The 25,170-nt window shown below is 38.9% G+C and overlaps 1 protein-coding gene across 3 annotated transcripts in view; it reads right to left on the bottom strand.

The window, feature by feature from the left end:
- The window catches only part of MAP3K13 (mitogen-activated protein kinase kinase kinase 13), a 161,628-nt gene that overhangs the window by 8,246 nt on the left and 128,212 nt on the right, over positions 1 to 25,170 (bottom strand). For all 3 annotated transcript variants that reach the window (XM_012536245.2, XM_033403197.2, XM_049709895.1), the window contains 7 exons: positions 20,954 to 21,145; positions 16,499 to 16,657; positions 14,481 to 14,639; positions 13,776 to 13,884; positions 5,237 to 5,346; positions 4,351 to 4,467; positions 3,531 to 3,668 (listed from right to left, as the gene is read on the bottom strand). In XM_012536245.2, coding sequence (XP_012391699.1) covers positions 3,531 to 3,668; positions 4,351 to 4,467; positions 5,237 to 5,346; positions 13,776 to 13,884; positions 14,481 to 14,639; positions 16,499 to 16,657; positions 20,954 to 21,145 — 984 coding nt within the window. The remainder of the gene's footprint in view (positions 1 to 3,530; positions 3,669 to 4,350; positions 4,468 to 5,236; positions 5,347 to 13,775; positions 13,885 to 14,480; positions 14,640 to 16,498; positions 16,658 to 20,953; positions 21,146 to 25,170) is intronic.

Here is a 25,170-nt window from a genome sequence, read left to right as displayed (position 1 = left end):
GCAAGGAGTCTTGCTCACAGTAGGTACTCAATAAATGTTTCAGGAAGGGGCCGAAGGGGGTGGCAGTAGAGGAGGGGGAATTAATAGACAGCCCAGGAGGTTGCGTAGAGCCAGTAAGAGAAGGGCTCATGTGGAACGACCTGGTATTCTATCGTGTTCCTAAAGGGAGGAGGGCCTCTCTCAGCCCACTGAGCTAGTCACGTGGCTCATGTGCAGGAGGAACCCAGAGCCTGCAGGTAAACCTTACACACACCAACACCAAGGCACACAGGCAACCAATAAATGATTTCTAAACTGAAGAACTGATTCAGGGCAGAGACTCTAGGATGCCAGGTAGTATCGCTACCTCCTTCCCCCCAAAGAGTAGCCCCACCCTTCTTTTGGACCAGACAGACACAAATCAGCTGGAGATTTCAGAGCTGGAGGGCCCAAACTCTTTTTTCTTTTTTTTTTAAAAAAAACCCAACAGAATCCTTTACTCAAATGAATTATGAGAAACCCAATATATAAAATAGATACAGTAAGAGAACAGATTGGTGGCTGCCAGAGGTGGGGGTGGGAATAGGGGGTGGGCGATATGGGTGAAGGGGGTCAAAGGTACAAACTTCCAATTATGATATAAATAAGTCATGGGATGTAATGTACAGCATGGTAACTATAGTTAATAATACTGTATTGGATATTTGAAATTTGCTAAGAGAGTACATCTTAAAAGTTCTCGTCACAAGGAAAAAAAATTTGTAACTGTGTGTGGTGATAGATGTTAACCAAACTTATTTTGGTGATCATTTTGTAATATACACATATGTTGAATCATTATGTTGTACACCTGAAATAATATAATGTTATATGTCAATTATATCTTAAAAAACCCAAACCCAGATATAGTAGAACAGCTGAAGAGAGGAGGGAGAGCAGAAGCCCCTCCCATGGGGCTCCCCCTCCTTGTCCTCTCTATCCCTGCAATGGCCTCAGAGACACCTCTATTCAGGCCCTAGCGGGTCCCAGACCTTGTAAGGAAACCACAGATGCAGTCCTGCCTTCATCCTATGTGATGAAGAACCCAAACCCCAGCCAAAGTGGCTCCTGGTCTCACAGCTCATTACTATTAGAATCCAGACAAGAAGGCTCTCCTACTTGACAGTCTGGCTTGTTGGACGTCAGAATACAGCTTGAAGGTGCGTACAAATCACTTGGGAGCTTGTTGAAATGACTGCACGGGTCTGGGATGGGGCCTAAGAGCCTGCATTTAGCAGCCGTGCTCTCAGATGATGCTGAACTAAGGACTACAGTTTGAAGAGCCTCACAGGAAATCAGTAGGCATCAGGCAATAGGAGATGGGTTTTTCTTCTCTTTCTGGAGAAGTTCAGTTAAAGGCTTGTCTTAGCACAGAAGTTCCAGGTATAATTGGTTTATGATGAGGCGGGTAGGGTACTGTGCTGCTGTCAGCATCTTCCTGTCTCAGAGTCACAGCTTTGTGGTCAGCTGGCCAACTTGTGGCACAGAAGGCATCTGGATCGAGGAGGTCCTAGGGCTTTTTATTGAGGAAAGAGAGCCCTCCAAGGCCCAGTTAGGGCATCTATCAATACTTACACAGTAACTGGCTATGGCGGGATCTAAAAGAAAGCTAAGGTGAGAGTGCCATTAAGTCAGGTAAAGGCTGTGTTTATTGAACCTGGCAGTGCAAAACGCAAAGAATAACGCTGAGACAGCGCTTCACAGTTGACAAAGCAATTTACAATATATAAAACACAAGTTTCCTACCATTACAATATCCATGTTACAGATGAGGGCACTGAGGGATCAGAGGGTAACTTAGCTGGCTTGTGTCTCTCACAAAGCTAGTAAATGGCAAAACTCACAACTTGAAGCCAAGTTTTTGGACACCGAGAAATAGTTCTTCCTCCATTCCAAGCTTCTCCATATTATGAAGTATTTAGATTATCTTATTAGACTATACTCAGTTGTGATGGGCTTGGTGGATCCATCACTGAACTCCGACTCTCTTTTCAGTCCCTAACTAAACACAAACTGAAACCAAGGCTAAAGGATAGTGGATGGTTTCTCCTCTCTGATCGCCTCAGTGGGCATTGGCCTTCTGACTCCATAATCACTGGACTGTCCAAGTAATCTGAAACATAAATCTTTCAAGGGGCAATCAACTGAAAGCATAACTCTGCAGCTCTAATACCTACTCCGGGTTACCTTTCCAGACAAGTTCAGCTCACTGACTAAGCATCTACTGGTGCTGTCAAACTCTTGCAAATGCATTTCTCACAGGCAAAATAAAAGTAAACACAAGCTCACACTGTGAAAAATTAAACAGTACTATTTTCTCCCAAAGTGCTCTTTGTTTTAACTGTCGGCAGACTGCAGGGAGGAGCCAGCAGGTGAAGTCTGTGCCTCGTTTGTACACCAAAAGAAGAGAGGTGCTGGGATTCCTGGAAGGTTTTGCCGGGTGCCAACTGAAAACAATTTCTCAGAGCTTGACCAGAAGATGGTCAGTAAAAGCAAAACTGGAATGAATCCATGTAGTTATCCCTCAGTAGTTTAGATTTATGTTAGTCATGCTGTGCTGGAATGGTCACTGTTCTGAAAGCCTTAAAATACACGCTTGGTTTGCATTTTCTCACCGTCTTTATTCTTCCTGCATTTAGCTCAAGTCTCACTGCTGGGTCTACAACCCAGGCTAAGGGATATTTCCTTCTTTTGCTTTAATTTAGGATAGGGTCAACTCTCTATTCCTTGGGAGGAATGAGGCTCTAGCAGAGTCTGGTAATAAAAACTGACTGGAAGAGCATTCTAAAATTAAACTAATATAAGGAAAATGTGTTATAATTAGGGGAAAGGGCATCTTTTAAAACAATTAAAAAACCCATTTTTTTTTTTGAGCAACTATGATTTCCTAGGTGATTTCACACGTTGTCTTATTTAAACCTCATGAAAGTTCCACACAGGAGTGGGATGAGGGGAACTGTATGGTTAGACACAGGTAATTATCAAAGTACCTGCTTTTGTTTTTGGTGGTGGATTTACAGGCACTTATTACATTATTAAAAAGAACTAACTAAATGAATAAATAAAAGTGGGACATGCATGGACCAATGTTGCATAAATCAAGAATTATGGTGAACTCAATTCTGTGCACTAGGGGTCAAAAAAAGAAAAAGAAATCTCACGTGCTATAGTTTCACCGTTTTACCCATGGGGTTGAGAGTGGTCAAGTGACATGATCCAAATCACACAGCTTCTAATAGGCAGAGCCAGGATTTGAATTCAGGTCTGTTTGGCCCCCAGTTCATTTCTCTTTTCATTATTCCATGCTAAGGTAATAAACATCAAAGCCTCAGACAGTAAAAACTAGATTCCTGGAGTCCATGACACACTCTCTCCCACCTGCCTAGGCCATATCTAGAGGCAAGTGCGCTGACGACGTGGTACCGTGTGGCCACACCCACCATCATCTGATCATGTATTTTAGGGGCATGTTTCCCCATTCATCTGAATATCAGGTCAGTACAGGTGCTCACCGCTTGGCCTGCATCCCAGGTCTGTGAGGCACACCTTTCTTCTTCATGAGTTTCTCCATGGCATTAGGGTGGATTATTGGACGGACAGGATGTCGTTTGTAGGTCCCAGGATACTTCTTCTCCACTGCTTGCTCACGCCTGAAGAATGAAAGAAAAAGCTATGTCTCATTCACCGCAGACAGAAAAGTTGGGCAGAATGTTTTCACAGGTTAACTCCACCCAGAGATTCTGGCCACACTTAACAGATACAGGCTATCTGAAGAATAGCAAGGCAGCTCTTCAGGTTAAAAAGGAAAAAAAAAAAATCAAACTAACCTGACTTCATTTTTTTCTTCAGGTCGCAGATGGACTTGGAGGCCAACCCTCCTGTCCCCAACATGCCTCATGAGACACACAGCAGTGGCTGAAGTCCTACTTATTTTCAGCAGCTGCTGTTTTAGTCAGGACCCCAGGGTTTCTCACCATTCTCAGGAATACCCTGAACCACTTGCAGCAGCTGCCTTACTTCCCCAGGGGGCAGTAAGCTCCCATGCATCCACACCAGCTTCTTGAAATGAGGACCCCTTTCCTGAGCCATTCGGCAGGTTGAAGTGGCAAAGGCTTGTCAAGCGCATAGTCCCCTAGAACCAGCTCTGTGGCAGCTCCACTCAGCTGTAAGCCTCACCGGGGCGGGGACCTGTGCCCGGCACGTGCCCTAAGGAATGCTGGGTGGACGAATAAAATAGCCGCCAGTTCTGAGTAGCAGCAACCTGGACGAGTAGTACATTTCAGCCAATGGATAGACCCAAATCAGTCAGGACACAGTGGTCTGGATACATACTTGATTAGCTCCTTCTCCCGCATTTCTAGCTGCAGCATGATGGCACTCAATTCCATGTATAAATTATTAGCCCGCTCAAGTTTCCTCTCATAGTGCTCACGAATATCCAAAGCATGCCTATCAAAGAAAACACAGAAGCAGTGAAGCTGATGAATGTGAGGGAGAACTAAGGTCAGCTCTGATGAAACAAGAACAGGGTGGTTTATCTCAAAAGCACTTGCCCAAGGGCCCTCTAAATTTAAGACTCCCTTGTCCGATGCAAAGACTCAGACGAGAGTGAGTGGGAGATGGGAAATCCAAGTTTTCCACTTAGTTGATTGTTAAGGGTCATATCCAGCCATATAGGATAGCCAGGAGGGCTACAGATAAAACTGAATGCAATTTATGTATAATGTACAGCCTTTGTCTGTGCAGTATTGGCAATATCTTAATAAGAATACAGTATAATATATGTTAAGGGAACTATGCAGTTAAAGCACGGTCACTCATCACTCATTTATACTTATCCACACTACAGATCCTGTCTAATCTAGTGGTTATCTGAGAACATGTGTTCTATCCCTTGACAGATTATGAGCCTCTTGAGGCCAGGGACTACATCTTATAAACTTCTGACCTTTCATGTTACCTAGGACAGCGGCTGAATAAACAAATAGCATTGCTCCAGGAATCTTTGTTGCAGAGATATAATAAAGGAGGATAACAGAGGTGGGGGGGGGGGAGACGATAAAAAAGTGATATAAGGGAGGACCAACTTTTAAAGAGAATAACAATAACCAGCAGAAGTGCAAGGTGTGTAGAAAATGAAATGATTCACAACAAGGGTTCCTGCTAATATCTGAAGACCTGGGAATGAGAAGAGGTGAAGTAGGAGACATCAGCTGACCTGAGCTCTTCTCTGCGCCTTCGAATCAGTTCTTCATCTAATCGGTGGATACAAGTTCCTTCACTTTTGATCTTCTCAAAGTGTTTTTTTACTTCTTCTCTCCATTCAGCCTAGGCAAGGACAAATTAGATTTTGTTACTAGTCCAGGAGTTTTAATCCCTGATATAACCATAGGATCATGTACAAGATTTTCCCCCCTGTATGCTTCTACTAAATAGCCTTATAGAATAGATGTTCAATAAATGTTATTTGATAGCAAAATATCTCATGCTAGTGTATCTGCACACCCCACCCCACTCCTCACCCCGTTTTCTGTATTTAGTCCAGTACTCAGTGCTGTCTTTTCTAATTTTCTTTCAGTACTAACCAAAAGAAACATCACAGCTGGCATGCTAGCCATCATCTCTGGAACAAAAGAGCTCAATTTTAAGTCAGGATGGTGGCTGAGAGAGCCTGGCTAGAAAGAACAGCTCTGATAACCATATGGTACAAGCATGTGTCAGTGACAATATGATCGTCTTTACATTTGGACCAGAATTCCTCCTAGGCTTTGTTTATGAAAATATCTTGAGAAAATATTTGGAATAGAAGATCCAAGGGGCAAGAACAGCAGGAGATGGGGATAAAAATATGGGGAATTATACGGGAATTTGGAGGTGGGGGAAAGAAAAGAAAAGAGAGAAGGGGAAGGAGGAGAAAGAGCACGGCCAAATATTTTAGTAGTTTGACAAAAATTTTAGGAGAGGGATGGATATCTAATGTGTGATTTAAGTTGTTCAAAATGTAAGCCTCTTCCAATTTCCTAAACCTTTAGTAAAGCCTCTGACATTCACCTTGACTTTGGATGAGTGTTTTTATTTGTTTTGTTTTGTTTTTTTAAATCAAGGAAAGGTGCTGAACTTCATGCTTAGGTCAAAGACAGGAAAAAGATAAAGGAACAACCAAAAGATGGCAGGAATGGGGGCCCAAGCAAACAGAGTCAAAGTCTCCATGAAATTATAAATCTCCCAGGAATTCACAGAAGTATTAAAAAGGACATTGGACTTTCCATAGGGCATTGAATTTCAGACCAATTTATCTAAATTTTAGGAGGTAGGAACATCTCTGCAGGAATATAGTCTACAGACCATTTCTAGAAAAGCAGCTAAAGGAGACGCTTCCTCAAATTATGTACACACTACTATCCCAAGAAGCTAATGAGATTATCTAAAATAATTTCTAGTGAAGGCTAGATATGTAACCAAATGTTTCTAATTGTATCATCTTCTTCTAGAGCTATTCTATTACTTTCAGATTCATGTTAAAAATGATATCTCTAGATCATGGAAGAAGTTATGCTTAAGTAGTTGTGAAGTTACAGAAGTTTCTCCCCAAATTTGCTGTTTCTCGTTTTTTAAAAAAGTCTTGATTGAATTTGCTACAATATTGCTTCTGTTTTACATTTTGGTTTTTTGGCTGCGAGGCATGTGGGATCTTACTCCCCAACCAGGGATCGAACCCACACCCCCTGCACTGGAAGGCAAAGTCTCAACCACTGGACTGCCGGGGAAGTCCTTCATTTATTTTTATAGAGGAAATAATATTGCAATTATTTAGAAAGTGGTCATCCTACTTATCTGTTTATAATACGTTAGATCTTCACATATATATATGTTGACTGACCATTGGGGAGAGATTTCTGTTAGTTGACTTTCGGGCATCAAACCTGACAGCCAACGTCATCAAAGAGTGGAGCTCTAGAATGCACTGTTCATTGTTTGGTAACAGTCTTTGACTGTATCTAAGCAGTAAATGCAGGTTTGGCTGAGCCCCAGGTAATGCTGTTCTCTCAGCCATCAGATCAAAGTCATGAAGTAGGAAGAGCATTTGAGCTTTAAGAGGCCAAAGATGAAAATCAAGAGTTGTTGGACCTAAGAAGGATAAGGGAGAGGGCCAAATGTGGGCCTTAAAGCATCCTCTTTTGTGAAAAACATGTCAGTAGATTCTACTCCAGCACTTAAAGAAGGGACCAGGAAAAGGAATACCTCCCTCTGGCAGTGAGGAATCAGATATCACAGATCGGATTTTTTAAATTCTGGAGGAAATAAACCTCCTGACATCTAGCTTACGGGAATGTGAAACTTAAAGAAAACCTTCTCAAGATTGAAACTTATTAAGAAAGTAGATTTCCCAAAAGAAGTTCCCTCTGTGGGAAAACACCAGGTACTGATTAATAATGTGTTTTTCCCAAAGGTACTGTGTTACAGGTAGATGTTAATTTTGGAGTTCCATCACTATACTTAGAATCTTTATGTAATAGGAGTTCCAATTTGCACTTAATCTGCAATTTAGACATTTCTGGGCATAACTAAGAAATGGAGGTGGGCAGGCTGAAGCCAGTTTGCACAGAGATTAAGGAGTCTATGAAAGAAAATATGAGGGAAGAAGGAATCCTGTGTGATCTTGACCTATAACAAAGCCATCAACATAGGAGTGGAGAGGCATTTCCCATTTGTTCCACTAATATCTGTAAAATTTTGGGCCATAATCAGCACTATTCTGCGACCTTTAACAAAATGTAACTCAACAGGGAAAGGAACAATTCATTGCATAAACAGAACAATGTGCAACTTTGGAATATGGAGACGTCCAGAGCTTCTCCATAAAATAGCAGCTCCTGGTGGGTGATGGCAGTGCCTTAAGGATACGGCAGCATCCACTGGATGCCAGCTGGGGACTACAGCCTTTCAGCAGAAAACAGTACTAACCAATAAAGTAATACCCAGCAGATGCTTGGTGGAAGAGTGCTGTTCCAGCCAGAGTCACTGGAAAGTAGGGCAGACGTTAATATGAGGCTGTTTGAGATTCCCCCCGACTCGTTACTGGGGATTCCCCCAAACTGCATGTAAGGTGGAGGGAGGGAGTACGGAGTGCTTCACAAGGTAAGCAGGTAAGGGAAAAATACAGTGACAGTTGGGTTACTGTCATGAATGGAATCCTCTTTATAACCCACATAAGGCCTGGGAAAGGCTGTAACATCTAGAAGGTTTTTGTCTTCTCCAGTCTTTCAGTTATTCAATCAGTAGACTGAAGCTCTTGTACCCAAACCTTGCTCCTCTTCTCTCTCACAATATGTGTCAAAATGAAGCTGAATTAATATATCAATGGATAAATAAAATAGGGTATATCCATACAGTAGAATATTATTTAGTCATAAAAAGGAATGAAGTTGTGACATATGCTACAAAATAGATAAACCTTGAAAACATGCTAAATGAAACCAACCTGACACAAAAAGACAACTACTGTATGATTCTACTTCCATGAAATATCTAGAATAGGCAAATTCATAGAGATAGAAAGTAGAACAGAGATTACCAGGGGCTGTGGGGGAAGACAGAATGGGAAGTTATTGCTTAATGAGGTAGTGAGAAATTTTGAAAATAGATAATGGTGACAGTTTTATAACATTGTGAATGTAATTTATGCCACTGAACTGTATATTTAAAAATGGTTAAAATGGCAAATTATATATATATTTAACCACAATTTTTATAAAGTAAAAAAAGAAGTTGAGCCAGCTCCAGCCTAGCTTGAGGAATAGAGAAGCAGGATGTTGAGGGGCTAAGTAGTGGGAAAACATAGATTCTGAGTCAGAAAGGTCTTAGAGGTTGTCAAGTCCAAATCTTGATTGGCATGAGTCCTCTTTACTGTCTCCCCACGTAAGTGCCCAGCTTGTGCCTAAGCGCCTACTTGCTCATGATGAAATTACTCTTCTTTAAAATTTATTTATTTTATTTATTTTTATTTTTTGCTGTGTTGGGTCTTCGCTTCTGTGCGAGGGCTTTCTCTAGCTGCGGCGAGTGGGGGCCACTCTTCATCGCAGTGCGCGGGCCTCTCACTATCGTGGCCTCTCTTGTTGCGGAGCACAGGCTCCAGACACGCAGGCTCAGTAGTTGTGGCTCACGAGCCTAGTTGCTCCGCGGCATGTGGAATCTTCCCAGACCAGGGCTCGAACCCGTGTTCCCTGCATTGGCAGGCAGATTCTCAACCACTGCGCCACCAGGGAAGCCCCCAATGAAATTACTCTTAAGGTAGAAGAGTCTGTCCCTATAATGAGCTATCTGTCTGCAACTCCCAGCCCCTGAATTTCTGGGTGGTCATGGTGGCACTCAAAAGGAAACTAGAATGGTGCAAAGACAGAGGGATGTGAAAGAGCTTGGAAGCAGGGCACGTGACATACCTAGCAGCTGGGATCTGGGACCAGGCTAAAATGTTTTCTAAAAACTCATACCAAATGTAATTGAATACCAGGAGCAATAATTGCCTACTTGGAGAAATGGGTTATTGTCTAGGAATGAAGCAATAGCTTTGGCAGAATCTAATATTGTACTGAAATTGGTTGCTTTGTTCATCTGTTCTATATATGCTGTTTCCTTATACATGTGCTGTTGATGAGAAACAGATGAAGCATTTTCTCTCAGGAAGGCATCAGCTGGGCTCTTGTCAGCACTCTTGACTGACAGTTCTGGGGGAAGGTGGCGACCAGCAGCTAATAACCATTGATGGATGACTGATGAGGAAAGGGTTTGGTCAGCAGGCAGGAGGCAAGGCTGCAGATATAAAAGTGCTATTGAAAAGCAAAACTATGTGCTAAAAAACTAGTTCTTGCCCATTGAGGGAGGATAAAGTCAAAAGACAATTAATTCCTATTTAATTGTGGAATTAAATAGGAATTTAATTTAAATAGGAATTTAATTGTGGATGGAGCTCCCTAGCTGCCATCTTATCCATCTCAGGAGTTCATCAGAAAAAGTACCCAGAATCTCTACCGTGGCATATACTCAGCAATAAAAGGAATGAACTATTGATATGTACCACAACATGGACAAATCTCAAATGCATTATGCTAAGTGAACGAAGACAGGCACAAAAGCCTACATATCATATTATTCCATTTATATGACGTTCTGGAAAATACAAAACCATAGGAATAGAAGACAGATATCTTTTTAGCAAGGACTGGGGCTGGGAGGAAGGGACTGGATACAAAAGGACGTGGAGAAAATTGGAATGATGAAAATATTCTGTATCTTGTTTGTGGTGTATATATTTGCCAAAACACATCAAATTGTACAAGTAAAAAGGATGTATTTTATGTTTGTAGATTATACAGAATAACGTGACTTAAAAAAACTCAATCTTAAATTCCCAATTAGAGTTTGAGATGTCCTAGGTAATTTTATTTCTAGCTTCCTATGTAACTTTTTCCTTTCTATAGTAGCAGCAAATACCAAGGACTTTAGTTATTAGATTTTTATAAACATGTCTGAGATATATGGCAGACATTGTTACATCTATTTTATATGTGGGAAAATAGAGGCCCAGTGGCATCCAATTACTCATCCACATTAATGGTGTAATGGTGACCAGAATCCAGGTCCCCAGACTCAAAGACCAGTGCTTCTCACATATATTAAATACCCATTCCTCAAATAGCAACCCATCTTCTTTATAATTAGCAACCAGTAAATAACTATTTTCCCATTTCTAATAATAAAAACAAGGATAAATGGGTCTTAAAAAAAGAAAGAAAAAGTATCCAGAATGTAACACCTCCAAGGAGGCTTAATTTTTATAGCTTTGTGGGAGGTGAATAATAATATCTTAACAATCAAACAGTTCTTTACAGTTTATAATGCACTTGCATGTTTATTATCTTATTTGATCCTCACCAAAACTCCACAAGGAAGGGAAGATATGGTTATCCTCATTGTTTAGATGAGTAAGCTGAGGTTTAGGGAAATTTAGTGACTTATCCAAAGTCACAGGACAGGGGTTTAGGCTCAAAATCTGTTACTTTTCCCAGTACCTCCCTCGTTAGTCCATAAATATTGGGTTGGCCAAAAATTTCGTTTGGGTTTTTCCGTAAGATGGGTTTTCATTCGGGAAAAACCCAAACGAACTTTTTGGCCAACCCAATACTTTATTATCATTAGCCAGAGATAGTCTGAATTTCAGACCGAGAAACAAATCAGCTTGTAAATACCCGAAAGATTTTAGGAACTAGCAAGGGTATTTTGAACTATTTAAGGAGAGGTAAAATTTTATGCTGGGAGAAAAATGTGGTAGAATTTATGTATATTAAAAGATGTCCAATGCACTGTTTTTCCTTTCTATTCCTTTTCCTCCCCTTCCTCTCCTTTTCATACTCTTGCTCTCAGAGAACCTTCTCTGAGTTTAATCTTAATGCTGCATAGATTAATAAAAGTGAATTTACACAAGTAAGGATACTAACTGCGGGGACTTAGTTGTACTACACAGTGTTTTATATATATGGTGGGTATTCAGAAAGTGTGGCGCTGGCTTCAGAAGTGATATTCTGGGAGCACACAAGTAGCATCTGTTTAGAATTTGATGTCTTCCAAGTATGTACAGTTATACTCTCAATGGCTTGTGGCTTAGTATTCTCACCAAAAATTGCTTTTCAAAATTGTGGTACGTATAGTTTTCTTGTAAAGGAAGCAACGCTGTGATTGTAACCATATCTTAAAGTCTGAAAAATTTCCTAGAGAGTACTCACTATTATTGTCTTTCATTTCACAAGAGGACTTAAGTCTTCTTCTTAACAAAAGAAAATATATGAAAGATTTCTAATCCAGTAACCAATACCTACATGTATTTTTATAGATAGGCAATAGTTTTAATAGTTCTAAGGGAATTTACCTGAATGCATATCAAAGAACCTAGGAAATGTCATGAAGTTATCCTCTTATTTTCTCTAAAATCAAACACTTTACTTACATAAGAATCCCCCAGAAACACTAAAAAACTATAGGGGCAAGCCAGACTATTCAAAGACAGTGTGGGGAGAGCTAAGTTTGTGGGTCATAGCATGTTAGAACTTCAGGCAATAGAGGAAAGGTCTCTGATTTATTATTCCTTAGAAACTGCAAAGACCTTGTTCCTTAATTAAGATATTCCCCAATATCTGATGGGTGGAATATCTCTCTGTTTATCAGACACCAGAGAAGCAAGTACTCCAAGCCTCTGGTTGGGCCAGGTAATAAAGCATATTGGAGGACTTGTTTAACTCCCAGGGATGATGCCCCTCCCAGTCCAGTTGGCTTTCAATGCATACTTTCCTGGTAGGTAAACTCATCACCCATTGGAGTTGGGGGCTATTAGGAGTAGACTGAGACACTAATTGATAATAATATTTCTTCTCTGAGAAGAAATTCTCTGAAAATGAATCTTTGAAATCATACTGGAAGTCAATGCAGAGATGGAATTCATCTTGCAAAAATTCATTTTGGAAAGTGAGAAGAAATTTCTTCTGTATGAGAAGAAATTAGGTAGTACTATATTTAAAATTCTATAAGCATAAAGCTATAATTTAAGATCATCACAATTATTTCAAAAGCCATAGTTTCATCCCATTTTACTCCTTTTGCTATTGCCTGGGTCTGGTAGGGGTAAGTAAGGACCTCATGTATACTGATCCCTCACGACTCCCTATCCATCTTGACAGTGGTTAGACCACTGATCCTTATGCCATTTACAGCATTTTTATTTAATGGTCACAAATTTATCAGTAATGCACCCATGCCTTACAACATATGACGGCAGATTCTCTTGTCAAGAGGTGAAATCTATTTCTCAATCTGGGTTAGCCCGTGACTTGCATTGGCCAATGAGACATTAGCAGCCACAATGCACACACAGGCTGGAAAGTCACGTGTGCGCTGGGGCTTGCTCTCTTGCTGCATTTGGTACCCTGAGCAGACCATGTGAACCAGCCCAAGTTAGCCTGCTGAAGGATAAGAAGGAGGAGGAGAACAGAGGTGTTCTAGCTAATAGCCAGCTAATCGCTGGACTTGTGAATGAGACCATCTGGAATCAGCCAGCCTCCCAGTCAACCTGGCAACTGACTGCAGACACGTGAGTGATCCCAAGTCAAAGCCAAATGAAGAACCGCCCAGCATAGATTACAAACCCACAGAATCATGAGCTAAACAACAGCTTATTGTTTTAAGCCATAAGTTTTGGGACTTATGCCAAAAGTAATGGAGCCATAAGTAATGGAGTAAAGGCTAACAGATACATTAAATTATATTTTATTTGGTGCTACTAGGTGACACACTTAAAGTTAGTGAAAAGCCTAATTTAATCAACGGGCTCTCTCTGGGATTTAATTTTCCTCCTCTGTACTTTAGCTTTTCTAACTTTAAGGAAAGCAATATTTTCATGAAGGTCAGCAGTAATTCTAATTCAAATGTATGTACATACAGTTTTCATATCCTCTTTTCCTCTTTTCTCTCCAACAACTTCACCAGAACCCACTAGGAAGATGATATTTTAATACATGCTATCTTCAAATAAGAGAATAATATATGTTAAGGGCTTAAAAAACTCCAAAAATGTCATACGTGTGAGGTATCATTATTGTTTCACAATGAATAGAGTTATATAATTGCTATCAGAATCAGAATACCCTTACTCCTTCTCACTGAGAGTTTCCTGTCTGTTTAGCAGCACCTGGAACAGTTTCCAGACTTACCTGAGACTTGAAGTAAGTTTCTTGTGGGGTGGCAAGTACATCCGCAGATGCGATGTCTAAATGCATGAGTGTCTGCCGAAAAGAAGGTCGATTGCGAGGTTTACTCTGCCTAAAAGTTAAAAAAAAAAAAAAATAGCTTGTGCATTTGAGAAGTTGTGTCCAGGAGGATAAAGATTTTACTCTACTTTATAAAAAATATTTTTGACTCCATGTGTGGCTATGTCTCAGGCAGTTTTGATGTACTGAAGAGCAAAAGGAAAATGTAACTATGAGATACCTCTAATGATGAACTGGAAATCTCTAGGATCTGTTTTATAATAATTATCCCTTAGGACTGGTAAAGTAATGATAGCTATCATTTACTGAGGCCTACTATTTTAAGATGTCACACCAAATTCTTTATTTATACCTTTTAATTAATCATAACACAACAACTCTATGAGTAGGTGTTACCCCCATTTTACAGATGAGAAAACTGATACTTGGATGACATACCCAAAATTACACAGATAAAAAAGGGCAGAGCAAGTATTTGAATCCAAAGTTCTCAAATTCCAAGTCTCCTAGACTTTACACAAAGTAAGGTTATTCACTCCAAATACACGTTAGAGACTTCCTTGCAGTTTTAAATATAGTTTAGAGAATTTTAAATATGGTTTTGAGGAAGAAGGTAAAAGAGAATATTGGGAGAAACATATTTCTTACCATGTCTGCTTCATAAGGATTTTGAATCCATCAGGGCAAGTGGAAGGAACTGGAAGGTGTAGGCTATTGCTTCCAACACCCCAAATAATGGCTGAAGAGTCTACATCTTTGTATGGGATCTCTCCTGTCAGCAGCTCCCAAAGCACCACTCCAAAAGACCTACAGTAGCACCGGGAACAAGTATAAAAGACATTTCAGAAAGACTGACTTGTATTTTAGTTATTCATTTATTAATATTCAATCGAATATATACCCAGTTTTAAAATTCTAATATTGTTATAGGAAAAATAGAAACAGCCAGGAAAACTCTGAAAAAGAAAATTAGTGAGGGGGTAACCAACACTATCAGATATTAAGACATACTATAAGGCTTCAATAATTAACACTGGTGATCAATAGTCAGCCAGAATATTGGAATGGAATAGAAATCCAGAAATAGACCCGAAACATATAGGAATTGAGTATATGAGAGAAGTGACATCTCACACCAGTGGGGAAAACTGATTATTCAATAAATGCTGTTGGGAGAATTGGGGAAACAAATTTACACTTCATCTTACATCAAGGTAAATTCTAAATGTATCAAAGATTTAAATGTGAGAAACGAAATCATAAAAATTGTCAAAGAACACATGGAAATTAAAAAAAAAGAATCTTAGAATGTTGAAGTCTTTTCTAGTTAAGAAATCCAGAAGCCATAACAGGAGAGATTGATAAATCAAACTGCTTAAAAGAAAATCTTGCTGTGGAAAAAAACTTCCACCATAAGAAAAACAACAAAAGTGAAAAGTACCTATAATTTATATACACAAAAGGATAATCTCCTTAATATATAAAATACTCCTGTAAATTGATAAGAATAAAAGATCAGAAAGCTTAGTAAAGGATTAGAGTAGTTCACAAATAAGAAATTACAAATGGTTCATAAATATATGAAAAAATGTACAACCTTATTTATAGTATTAGAAGAGGAATGCAAATTAAAACTGCACATATGACACTTTGTTTACCTATATGATTGGCAAAAAAATCCCAAAGTTTAACACATTTTATTGCTGAGACTGTAAAAACACTCTTACACATTTCTTTTGGGAACATAAATTGGTATAATCCCTAATAAGGACACTTTGGTAATAATTACCCAAATTACAAATGATCCCACATTTCTACTTTATCTTATTTACTCTAAAATTACATGCAATTTTAACATATGCTATTTTTTTGGTTTTAAGTCTAAAAGTTACTAGTAGCCAATATTAAGAATGGAAGAAAAACAACTATAGGGAAATATACCGGGGTTTTTGTTTTTGTTTTTTTTTGTTTTTTTTTCTGCCAGGCCACGCAGCATGCAGGATCTTAGTTCCCTGACCAGGGATTGAACCCGTGACCCCCATAGTGGAAGCGTGGAGTCCTAACCACTGGACTGCCAGGGAAGTCCCAAGGGAAATATACTGTTAATAGCAGAGATTTGTAACCTCAGAGGAAAAGTTAATAAAGATTAACTCCCCCTCCAAAAAAATAAAGCCCATCAGGGCTGTTTAATAAAAGGGCAAACAGTCCCATACACCTCAAATAGGTCTAAATCATATAACTGTATCACAAAGTACATCACTGATATACCCAATGATGGTCTGAGCCACCAAGAATAGGTAAACTTTGTTCAACATATTTTATTCAAGAAGGTGAAAATTATGTAGTATATTTCAGAAAGACTTTTATACTAAATGGCTATATAAAGTGAACTTTTAGTTTTCCAGAAAGTTCAGCATATTCTCTGGGAGTCCCCCAAACTGATGACTTACTGAATGGATATTCACCCTAATTCCTTCTCCCCCAATCCTTCTTACCAGGTGTGATGATCATGCTGGGTAGTACCTCAGATTATATGAGACTGAAATCAACCAGAAGTGAGTAATACTAAAGAATATTTTGGGAAAGTAGACGTGTTGAAAGAGGAAAGCGCTAACAGGGTGAAAGTGGGAACAGGCTTTCTGGTTGGCACAGATTGCACCACTCACCATATATCGACTTTTTCAGAGACAGGTTCATTCCGTATCACCTCTGGCGCCATCCATGCTACTGTGCCAGCGAAGGACATCTTGGTACTTTTATCACTAAGTTCCTTAGATGTACCAAAATCTGAAATTTTTACTGCATCTGTGTGAGTCACTAAAACACTTTAAAAAGAAATAAAGAAAACATCCAGATCGTTAGTATTAATGAAAATCACGACTAACTGGCAACTGAAGATTTTGTTTGCTGCCTCCTACCTTGCAGAATTCAGCTCTCGAGTTCCAGTACTACTGGGGCATTAGCTACACACCACAAACAGCATCATTCATACTTGTGAGGTAGCATAGCATAGTGGGCTTTCTACATCTGGTTTTATCCTGCCTCCACCACTGCTAACTGTGTGACCTTTGCCAATTACTTAATTCTTCTAAGACAGTTTTCTCATCTGTAAGATGGAGACAATTCAAGTCACAGTATCTTATCCACAATTCAAAAATCTCCAAAAATTCTTTATAAATATTTTTTCATATATATAAAGCAAACTCAACTTATCCCACTTTGTGCGACTGTCAAAGGTTTTGCTGCAGATTTATGAATGTGGCTGATCATAGGATGTGGCCCCAGACTTCGCTGGGGGTGTAAGGTAATGCCCTATGTTACATTTCTGAAATCATCTGACTCCAAGAGCTTTGGATGAGGGATTATGGGTCTGTAATAATGGTCTCATAGGATTTTCATCTGAACGAAATGAGGTAATATATGTAAAGCACCCATCTCCATAAACATTGGTCTTCATCCTTGCTGGTCTCAGACAACTCAACAGGAAAAACACTTCTTTTAAAGCACTGATTAAATGATGGCCAACTAAAATCATGCATGGCACCATGACACAAGGGATTCATTATTATAAAAGGCTAATAAGTATGCTGGGATTCCATTAATGTTGATAAGGAAAAGCAGGAATAAATTTAAGCTTAGGTAGATTCCACACAAGTCATGTTATACTTGTTACAGTGATCTGGGTTGTGACTTGGGGCAAACTTCTTTTGCTAGCCTTAAAGTGAATAAAATCTAGTACCAGTCAAATCCAGAGAATTAGCATCCACACACACTAGGCTGAATTCACTTGAAATAACCTGTTTAGAACTTTAAAATGTAATGAGTTAGGGTTTCAGAGGCTTAATGATATACAGACTTAATTTTAACAAGAAGTCTTAATACTCAAATAGTATCAGAATCGAGGCAGCTAGAAAACAGAAAACTTCTCAATCTATCTCCTTCCTCCTCTATGTGAACCAGGAACTTGACATTTGCCCCCCTCCCCGCCAATGTCAGATGGCTCTCTACCAAACAGTTCATTGCTTATGATTGCTTTAGAATACCTTCATCCATATCTTAACCCTGGTTTTGTACGTGACATATAAAATTTACATAATTTAGGAATTTTGATTTAATCATGTTAGTCTTGGTGAAAATGAATAAGGATTAAAATATCATGGGATATGTGAGATAACTGGAGAATTGCTGGTATCATATACGCTGAAAGTAAAAAAAGGTGATAAGCTCCTAGTAAGAAAAACACTAGAAGCTTCCTCTTCTGCCTCTTTTGTTCTGCTCATTATGGGACCTGTTAGTATGACAAGAGGGAAGAGCCATGGGAGGAGACTAGAAAAGATACAACGTTGGGACTTTCGTGAAGGCTTCTGAGACAAAGTTGGGGTCATACAGCCTAAGGATTTAATGTAGGTAATGAAATCTCTCTTTACAGCAGATTGACCTTTGTCTTCTCAGTGTCAGCTTGGAACCCAAAGAGGCCAAGGCTGCTGGAGGTTCGGGATGGTACTGATAGCAGAGGGAAAGACTTACTAGATAACAAACTTATTGCTCTAATTTTTATTTTTTAAAAAGATTTATTTTATTTATTTATTTTAGGCTGCATCAGGTCTTAGTTGCAGCACTTGGATCTTCATTGAGGCACGTGGGATCTTTCGTTGCGGTGCGTGGGTATCTCTCTAGTTGTGGAGTCTGGGTTTTCTCCCTCTAGCTGTGGCACGCAGGCTCCAGGGCACGTGGGCTCTAGTTTGCGGCACGCAGGCTCTCTAGTTGAGGTGCACGAGCTCAGTAGTTGTGGTGCGCGGGCTCAGTTGCCCTGCGGTGTGTGGGATCTTAGTTCCCTGACCAAGGATCGAACCCGCGTCCCTTGCATTGTAAGGCGGATTCTTTACCACTGGACCACCAAGGAAGTGCCTGCTCTAATTTTTAAATGACAAGAGTTAAAGAGAGTAGCATGTGATTTACATATCCTAAAATTTCCTGAATTCTTTCTCTAAAATTAATTCTTCTTCTTTTTTTTTTTTTTTTTTGGCCGCTCTGCCTGGCTTGCAGGATCTTAGCTCCCTGACCAGGGATTGAACCGGGGCAGTCACTGGACTGCCAGGGAATTTCCTAAAATTAATTCTTAAAGAGAACAAAGTGGTTAAGAAGGAGGCCATTCAAAGAGGTCTTTGGGGGCTTCCCTAGTGGCGCAGTGGTTGAGAGTCCGCCTGCAGATGCAGGGTACACGGGTTCGTGCCCCGGTCCGGGAAGATCCCACATGCCGCGGAGCGGCTGGGCCCGTAAGCCATGGCCGCTGAGCCTGCGTGTCCGGAGCCTGTGCTCTGCAACGGGAGAGGTCACAACAGTGAGAGGCCCGCGTACCGAAAAGAGGTCTTCGGCAAGTATTTTGTGTACTTCATGTGTATGCAGTGGATGACAAAAGCAACAGATTGTGTGAAAAATGTGAACAGAAGGAATGAACACTGTAATAAAGTTTATTTGCAAGTAAAGCAAGGAGAAGGTTGTTCAGTGAGCTAACGACTATAATAAACATTGTTGAGAACTATGGTGATAAATAAGAGCTGCTTTGAAGTTGATAATCAAGGACAGATTTGTATCTTCCATGGAGAAGAGGCAGGATTAATTGTGAATCCCTCATCTTCACATGATGAGGGAGAATGCAGTGGTCTGTGGGCTAAGTTCTGGGTTCAAGTCCTAGCTCCATGACTTTGGGCTCTGAGTTCTAGATTTTCTTATATAAAATGATAAAATGATATATGTTACATCTATTCCATACATTTTTGCTAAGATCAAAGCAGATGTGATCATGGATATTTTAAAATGTTGTAAACCATGAAAGCACTATGCAAATATGTTTTTGGATAAAGATTAATTCTTCTCTGCTTCTCTAAACAAAAATGTGGTGGGAAATAATGAAAATAATGTTTAAAAATAGGAGCTACACTGAAATATACCATTTAATCAATTCCTTTCCTTCCTTCATGCATTTTGGGGAACTGAATAAACATTCCTTTTGAAGTGGTTATTGGTAGCCAAAGAATCACTTTGAAAACAGGTTACTAAAAACAGCTCTGCTTTTCTTTTCTTTTCTTTCTTTTTTTTTTAAAGGTTTTTTTTTTATTATGTGTAACACAAAGTTATTTAAGTCAATACATTTTTATGGAATTTCACACATTCTGATTCTTTCCACTGCCAATCACCTTAGTTCCTCCAAACTCATAATCTTCAAGATAAAATAGCCCTTTCAAAAAGAAGTTATCATGTGAGTCAGCCCACAATTCTTTTAGTTAGGTTTCTTTGATCTCCAATGAAATATGGACACACTTCAAAATTCCCCACCTGTAATCTTTGGGATCCAATTTCCTCAAGCGATTTACTTTAGGACCATGTTTAGGGTCAGGAGATGGATCTGCCTGGTTCTGAATTTGACACCCTCTAAAAATGTATTAGGTTCAAATCATATTCACTCCTAAGCCATCACACCCTAGAACAATACAGATCATTGGGATATGCCAATCTGCTTCTCTTAAATAACCAATTTATATTATTTAATGGGCACTGTGAACCTCGTTACCTTGTTTCCTTCTTTGCTTAGACTCTAGGAAGCTCAAAGCCAAATTCATAAGCCACCTCTAACAACTGTACAGAATCTTATGGCATACATTTTGTGAAGAAGCTTTAGTTAATGTTTTTATTTTCTCTTTGCCTCTGTTTCTTATCCATTTTTATCCTGTTGTATATATTTCTGAAACTCAGTTTTTAAAAAATTGGTTTTCTGGGGGGAACACACTGGGAAAACAACAAGTCAAGCCTTCCAATGGGAAAGTCTGGCATTAATTATCTGAGATGATGGAAAGTGAATACTTTAGTTAATATATTTTGTTTCATAGTTGTACAATTAAAAGGCAACAAAAAGGGAAAACTACTGTCAGGTGCCTGGACATATCTGCCATATAGGTAAGTAGGTTAACAATAATCCCCCAAACATGCAAATAGAGTTATCCACTGTGCTAATTTAAACTGAACTGAAAATATGATGTCCAAAAGCTTCAACTATGGTTGATAAAATTCCATATTTCAAAACAATAAAACAAAATGGCTGAAAAATTAGTTCCAGAACTCACTTAGGTGATTTGAGATCACGATGAATAATTTTATGGAGGTGTAAATAATTCATTCCACTTGCAATTCCTGTGGACCAATCTACTAGCAATCGAGGTGTGATCTTCCTGCCAGCTCGCAAAACCTCATAAAGTTGTCCATGGGCACAGTATTCCATGATGATACAGTAACATGGGGCCTGAGTACAAACACCCCTTTCAAGAAAACACAGACATGTACATGAGTACACACATCCATATAAACATATATGTATACATATTTATATTTTAAGAATATTTAATAAATTTAATAATTAAGACCAGTTCTCTGTCCACATTATTTTAAAAATGCATATAATCTTTCCTGACCCTTAAATTACCATTTAAGTCCCTCTAGTCTACACGTTTCTTCGTTATGTGCATAGACAATTTTAGTTTGTTTTGTTCACTTTAGATATCTATATGCTATGCTATATCGGTGCTTTTTCCGGGGGACCATTCCATTCTAGGACAAAGAGCACCTTTCTCTGAGACTTGTGTAGGCTGGATATTTTAGATTGTTAAGAATAATTTAAATATCTTCCTTTAAAAATTAAATGGAAAGTTTTATATATAGTGTACAGAGAGAATTCAAATAAAATATTGCTATTTTTACTATTTGTTGAATTTCAAATTACTCAAATTTAAGATAACTAGACTGAGGACCAAAAGAATCAATTTTCTATGTTATAGAGTAGCTGAAAAACATTTCTGTTTAGAACAAAAATAATGTTACACAATGTATTATACACCTATGCAGCCTCTATTTTCATCAATTCCTACATCTCCTATGAAGCCTTTCCTGATTATTCCAGTCTAAAAAAAAATCTTTCTCTTCTCTAATTTCTTATGCTACATATTTGTTTTTTATATGCAATTTTTCTCTCCCTATACAGATTATCGGTTCCTTAAAGGAAAAGGTCTTCAAGTACTTTTCTTTCTACCACATAGCTTAGAAGTTCACAGCAAGTCCTTGACAAATATTGTTTAACTTCACCTGCACGTTCTTTGCTGATAAAGCCTTTGCGCAAACAAGTACAGAGGCAAGGGGTAGGAGGAAGGGTACTAACACGAAAGAACATCCTCTATTTGTCAGGCATGTTTACATGTTAGTTAGTTGTCTTATTTAATCTGCCTCAAACCATTGTACGATAGATATTATCTTTTCCATTTCTACAGGTAAAGCTCAGCGAGGAAAACTGACTTGTCCTAGGATCATACAACTAATACATGACAGAGCTGGGATTCGAATCCAGTCTGTCTACTTCAAAGCCCATGCTTTTTCCACTTACTATGCTACACTGCCTCCCTTCCAGCTTTTAAAAGTTTGTATAGACAAGCATATTGGGGATGCCTATATTAATACTGTTATCCTATAAAAGTGGGAAAATCATATTAGCTCTACTTCACAGTTTTGTTCTGAGAATCAGAAAAGAGAAGAAAAATTACCATGAGCAATTCTCTGTGTCTTATTTCTTAATGATACGTATGCCTTCCTCCAAAGGAATATCGTTATTCTACCTACAAGACTCCCAGCTAAAGTCCTCAGCCAGCTACCAATTCATGTCCTATCTCTTAGGCTGCCATAAGTGCTGAAAGAATTTAGAGGTTGTGACTTGTGATCATGTGAAAGTCTTATAACAACGGCAGATTATGAATAAGTATAATTAGTTTTTATTTTCCCTGCTTTGATGTGCCTGTCAAATGCCGCAAAGCTATTTCTATTACTCTCCTATCATTTTCTAAGCTCCCCAGAATTCTCATCTTGATTTTTAAAGAAAAAATTTTTTAAGTTTCTATTACTTGACTTTCAGGAAACCTCAGTGGAGCACAAGTATACAGCAACAGACAATTTAATTTTTACTACAGAGAAATAATGAATAAGGGCAGAAATAGTGTAATGTGCTTAAGAATATCAAAACAAATATTTGTTTGAAACTACTCAGCATCTTACTCAAGTATGTTTTAACTTGTCAGACAAATATTGACATAAAGAGCCTAACAGCGATATGTTACACACTTTTCGTCTTTCTTGACTGACAAATGAGAAGCAATCATTCCATCAGCCCTGTACTATGACAAGACTTCTTAGTAGCTATAAATAACAGCTCTATAATCACTTCTAATTGCTACCTTTTCTTCCCTTTGGCACTCAATTCCATTAGGAACAGGCAGGTTGGGTTTTCTTAAAAGATTGCTTAAAAATTGGAAGAAAAAGAGAATATAGTATTCCTTTCTTGCACTTCCCTTCTGTACATGGTTCTTACTAACTTCAAAAGAAGCTGAAAGCACAGAAATCAGTATCCAGAGAGATGTACTAAAATCTAATCATGCCTTCATATCTTCCAGACGGTTCTGAATGATTCATTGGCTAAGCAACACATGGCACAGATGGCTGCAAACATAACACTGCACAATGCCTCAAGAGCATGGTGTAATGGGCCAGGGACACAGTCTCACTATTGTTTTCCATGTAGAGGTAAAGACAATTCAAGCATCTTCAGCCTAAAGAGTTGGACACCAACAGAGCAATACTTATCCATAATGCTGAAAACTCTATATGCAGGTAGGAGGGTCAGAGGGTAAAGCGGGGAAAAGACTCAGAGGAAAAAGGAAGAAACAAAAGAAAGGAAGGAAGAATCAAGCTTCTCGCACTCATCCTCTGAGGACACATTTCTACCTTCAGTAACCCACGACCTCTTGCTAGAAAGCCCTCTTACCTGAGACTCATAGCCTAGTTCACTTTGGGAGGCCAAAAAGCCATGCTCATCTATAGAACATTCAGTGTCTCAAATCTAGCATACCAGTGATTTAAGCTTAAAGTTTAGTTAAATAAAAGGCTCTTCCTTCCATTTATGAGGGTAACCGCACTGCAATGATGATCCTCTCAGTGAAGTAAAATGAATGAAAGTGAGCCTCTGACAGACTTGTCTGCTTAAAAATAATCCTCCTATTGTCTTGAGAAACTTATCATCTTGGGAAGGATTATAATTGGTCTCGATAGCATTTTGTTTTAGTTTCACATCCTCCTGGCCCTCCTAAGGCAACCAATAATAGAATCACTACAGCAACTGAAATTCTCTCCCATGTCCTCTCCAGGGATGTTCCTTCCACAAGGAAATGAATCCAAGGACTTCATTTAGTATCCCAGTTGAATGCTTCTCTTCTTTTCACACTTCTTTCCCTTTCCAAAGTAAGGGGTCTTGTTTGGGAATCAAAACTCAACCTCAATACACATTTAAACCCATTCTACAAAACTTGTACCCATGATTTCTATTCCTTACTTTGGGGATATATTTCCAATTAGAAATTATTGCATGACATGTTTAGCTTTATAATGAGAGTTTTATTGAGGAAAGGATTCCTCTTGGGGGCTGGAGGAAGTCCCTCCTAGGTTAGGAAAGGGGAATTTGTAAGTTATTCTACTTTTAGCTATAGGCTTATTGGTCATACTATTTTCCAGAATTGAAATATATATAATATAAAAATATACCAAGAAGCTCTAATTTCTAATCTCTCTTCCTTCCTAAAGGCTTTCTTTCCTGTTCTTCACCTTTCTTCCTCTTAAGCCACTCATTATTCATTTGTTCAAGCCTAGGGCAAAATTTCAAGGCTGGTAAGAGAAGGAACTCAAGGGAAGAGTACAGGGAGAAGAGATTATACATATTCAGAGCTCAGCACTGCCAAGTTTGGTGCCTTCTACAAATTTACCTCTGAATCTTTCTATTTTGCTAGGGATCCCTGTCAATATTATGAAAATAAGGGACTAAACTAGAAAGATATATTCACATACTCTTGAAAACAACCACTTTGTGAAATAAATATAGCATTTAACTTACTATCATCACTAATTCTACTATTATTAGATTTAGAAAGCTGAGTGTTTGGCATTCCTTGAAAATGGATCTGGCAAAACTTGAGGCAGGGAGAAATACTCTGAAGGTACCTGTTATTACAAGTTAATATTTAAGAACGGACACTAATAGAAACTAGTAAGAAAATACATCTCTATTTACAAGGAACTAATTGTTCTCTGATCACTTCACATGTTAGCTTTGTTTTCTTAACTGAATTTTAGGATGTTCAGGTTATCTTGAAGTAGCCTCTCTTGTCCTACTGATAATGACATTGATTCAGCAGATCTGACTGCTTGGCAGGAATCTACCTTCTCCCTCTGTCCCACATACATCCCTTCCAAGAAG

The sequence above is a fragment of the Orcinus orca genome, chromosome 5 (assembly GCF_937001465.1).
Source record: "Orcinus orca chromosome 5, mOrcOrc1.1, whole genome shotgun sequence".
In the NCBI taxonomy this organism is placed as follows: Eukaryota; Metazoa; Chordata; class Mammalia; order Artiodactyla; family Delphinidae; genus Orcinus; species Orcinus orca.
The sequence above is the reverse complement of the archived record's forward strand: the minus strand, read 5'-3'. Positions and strand labels throughout refer to the sequence as shown.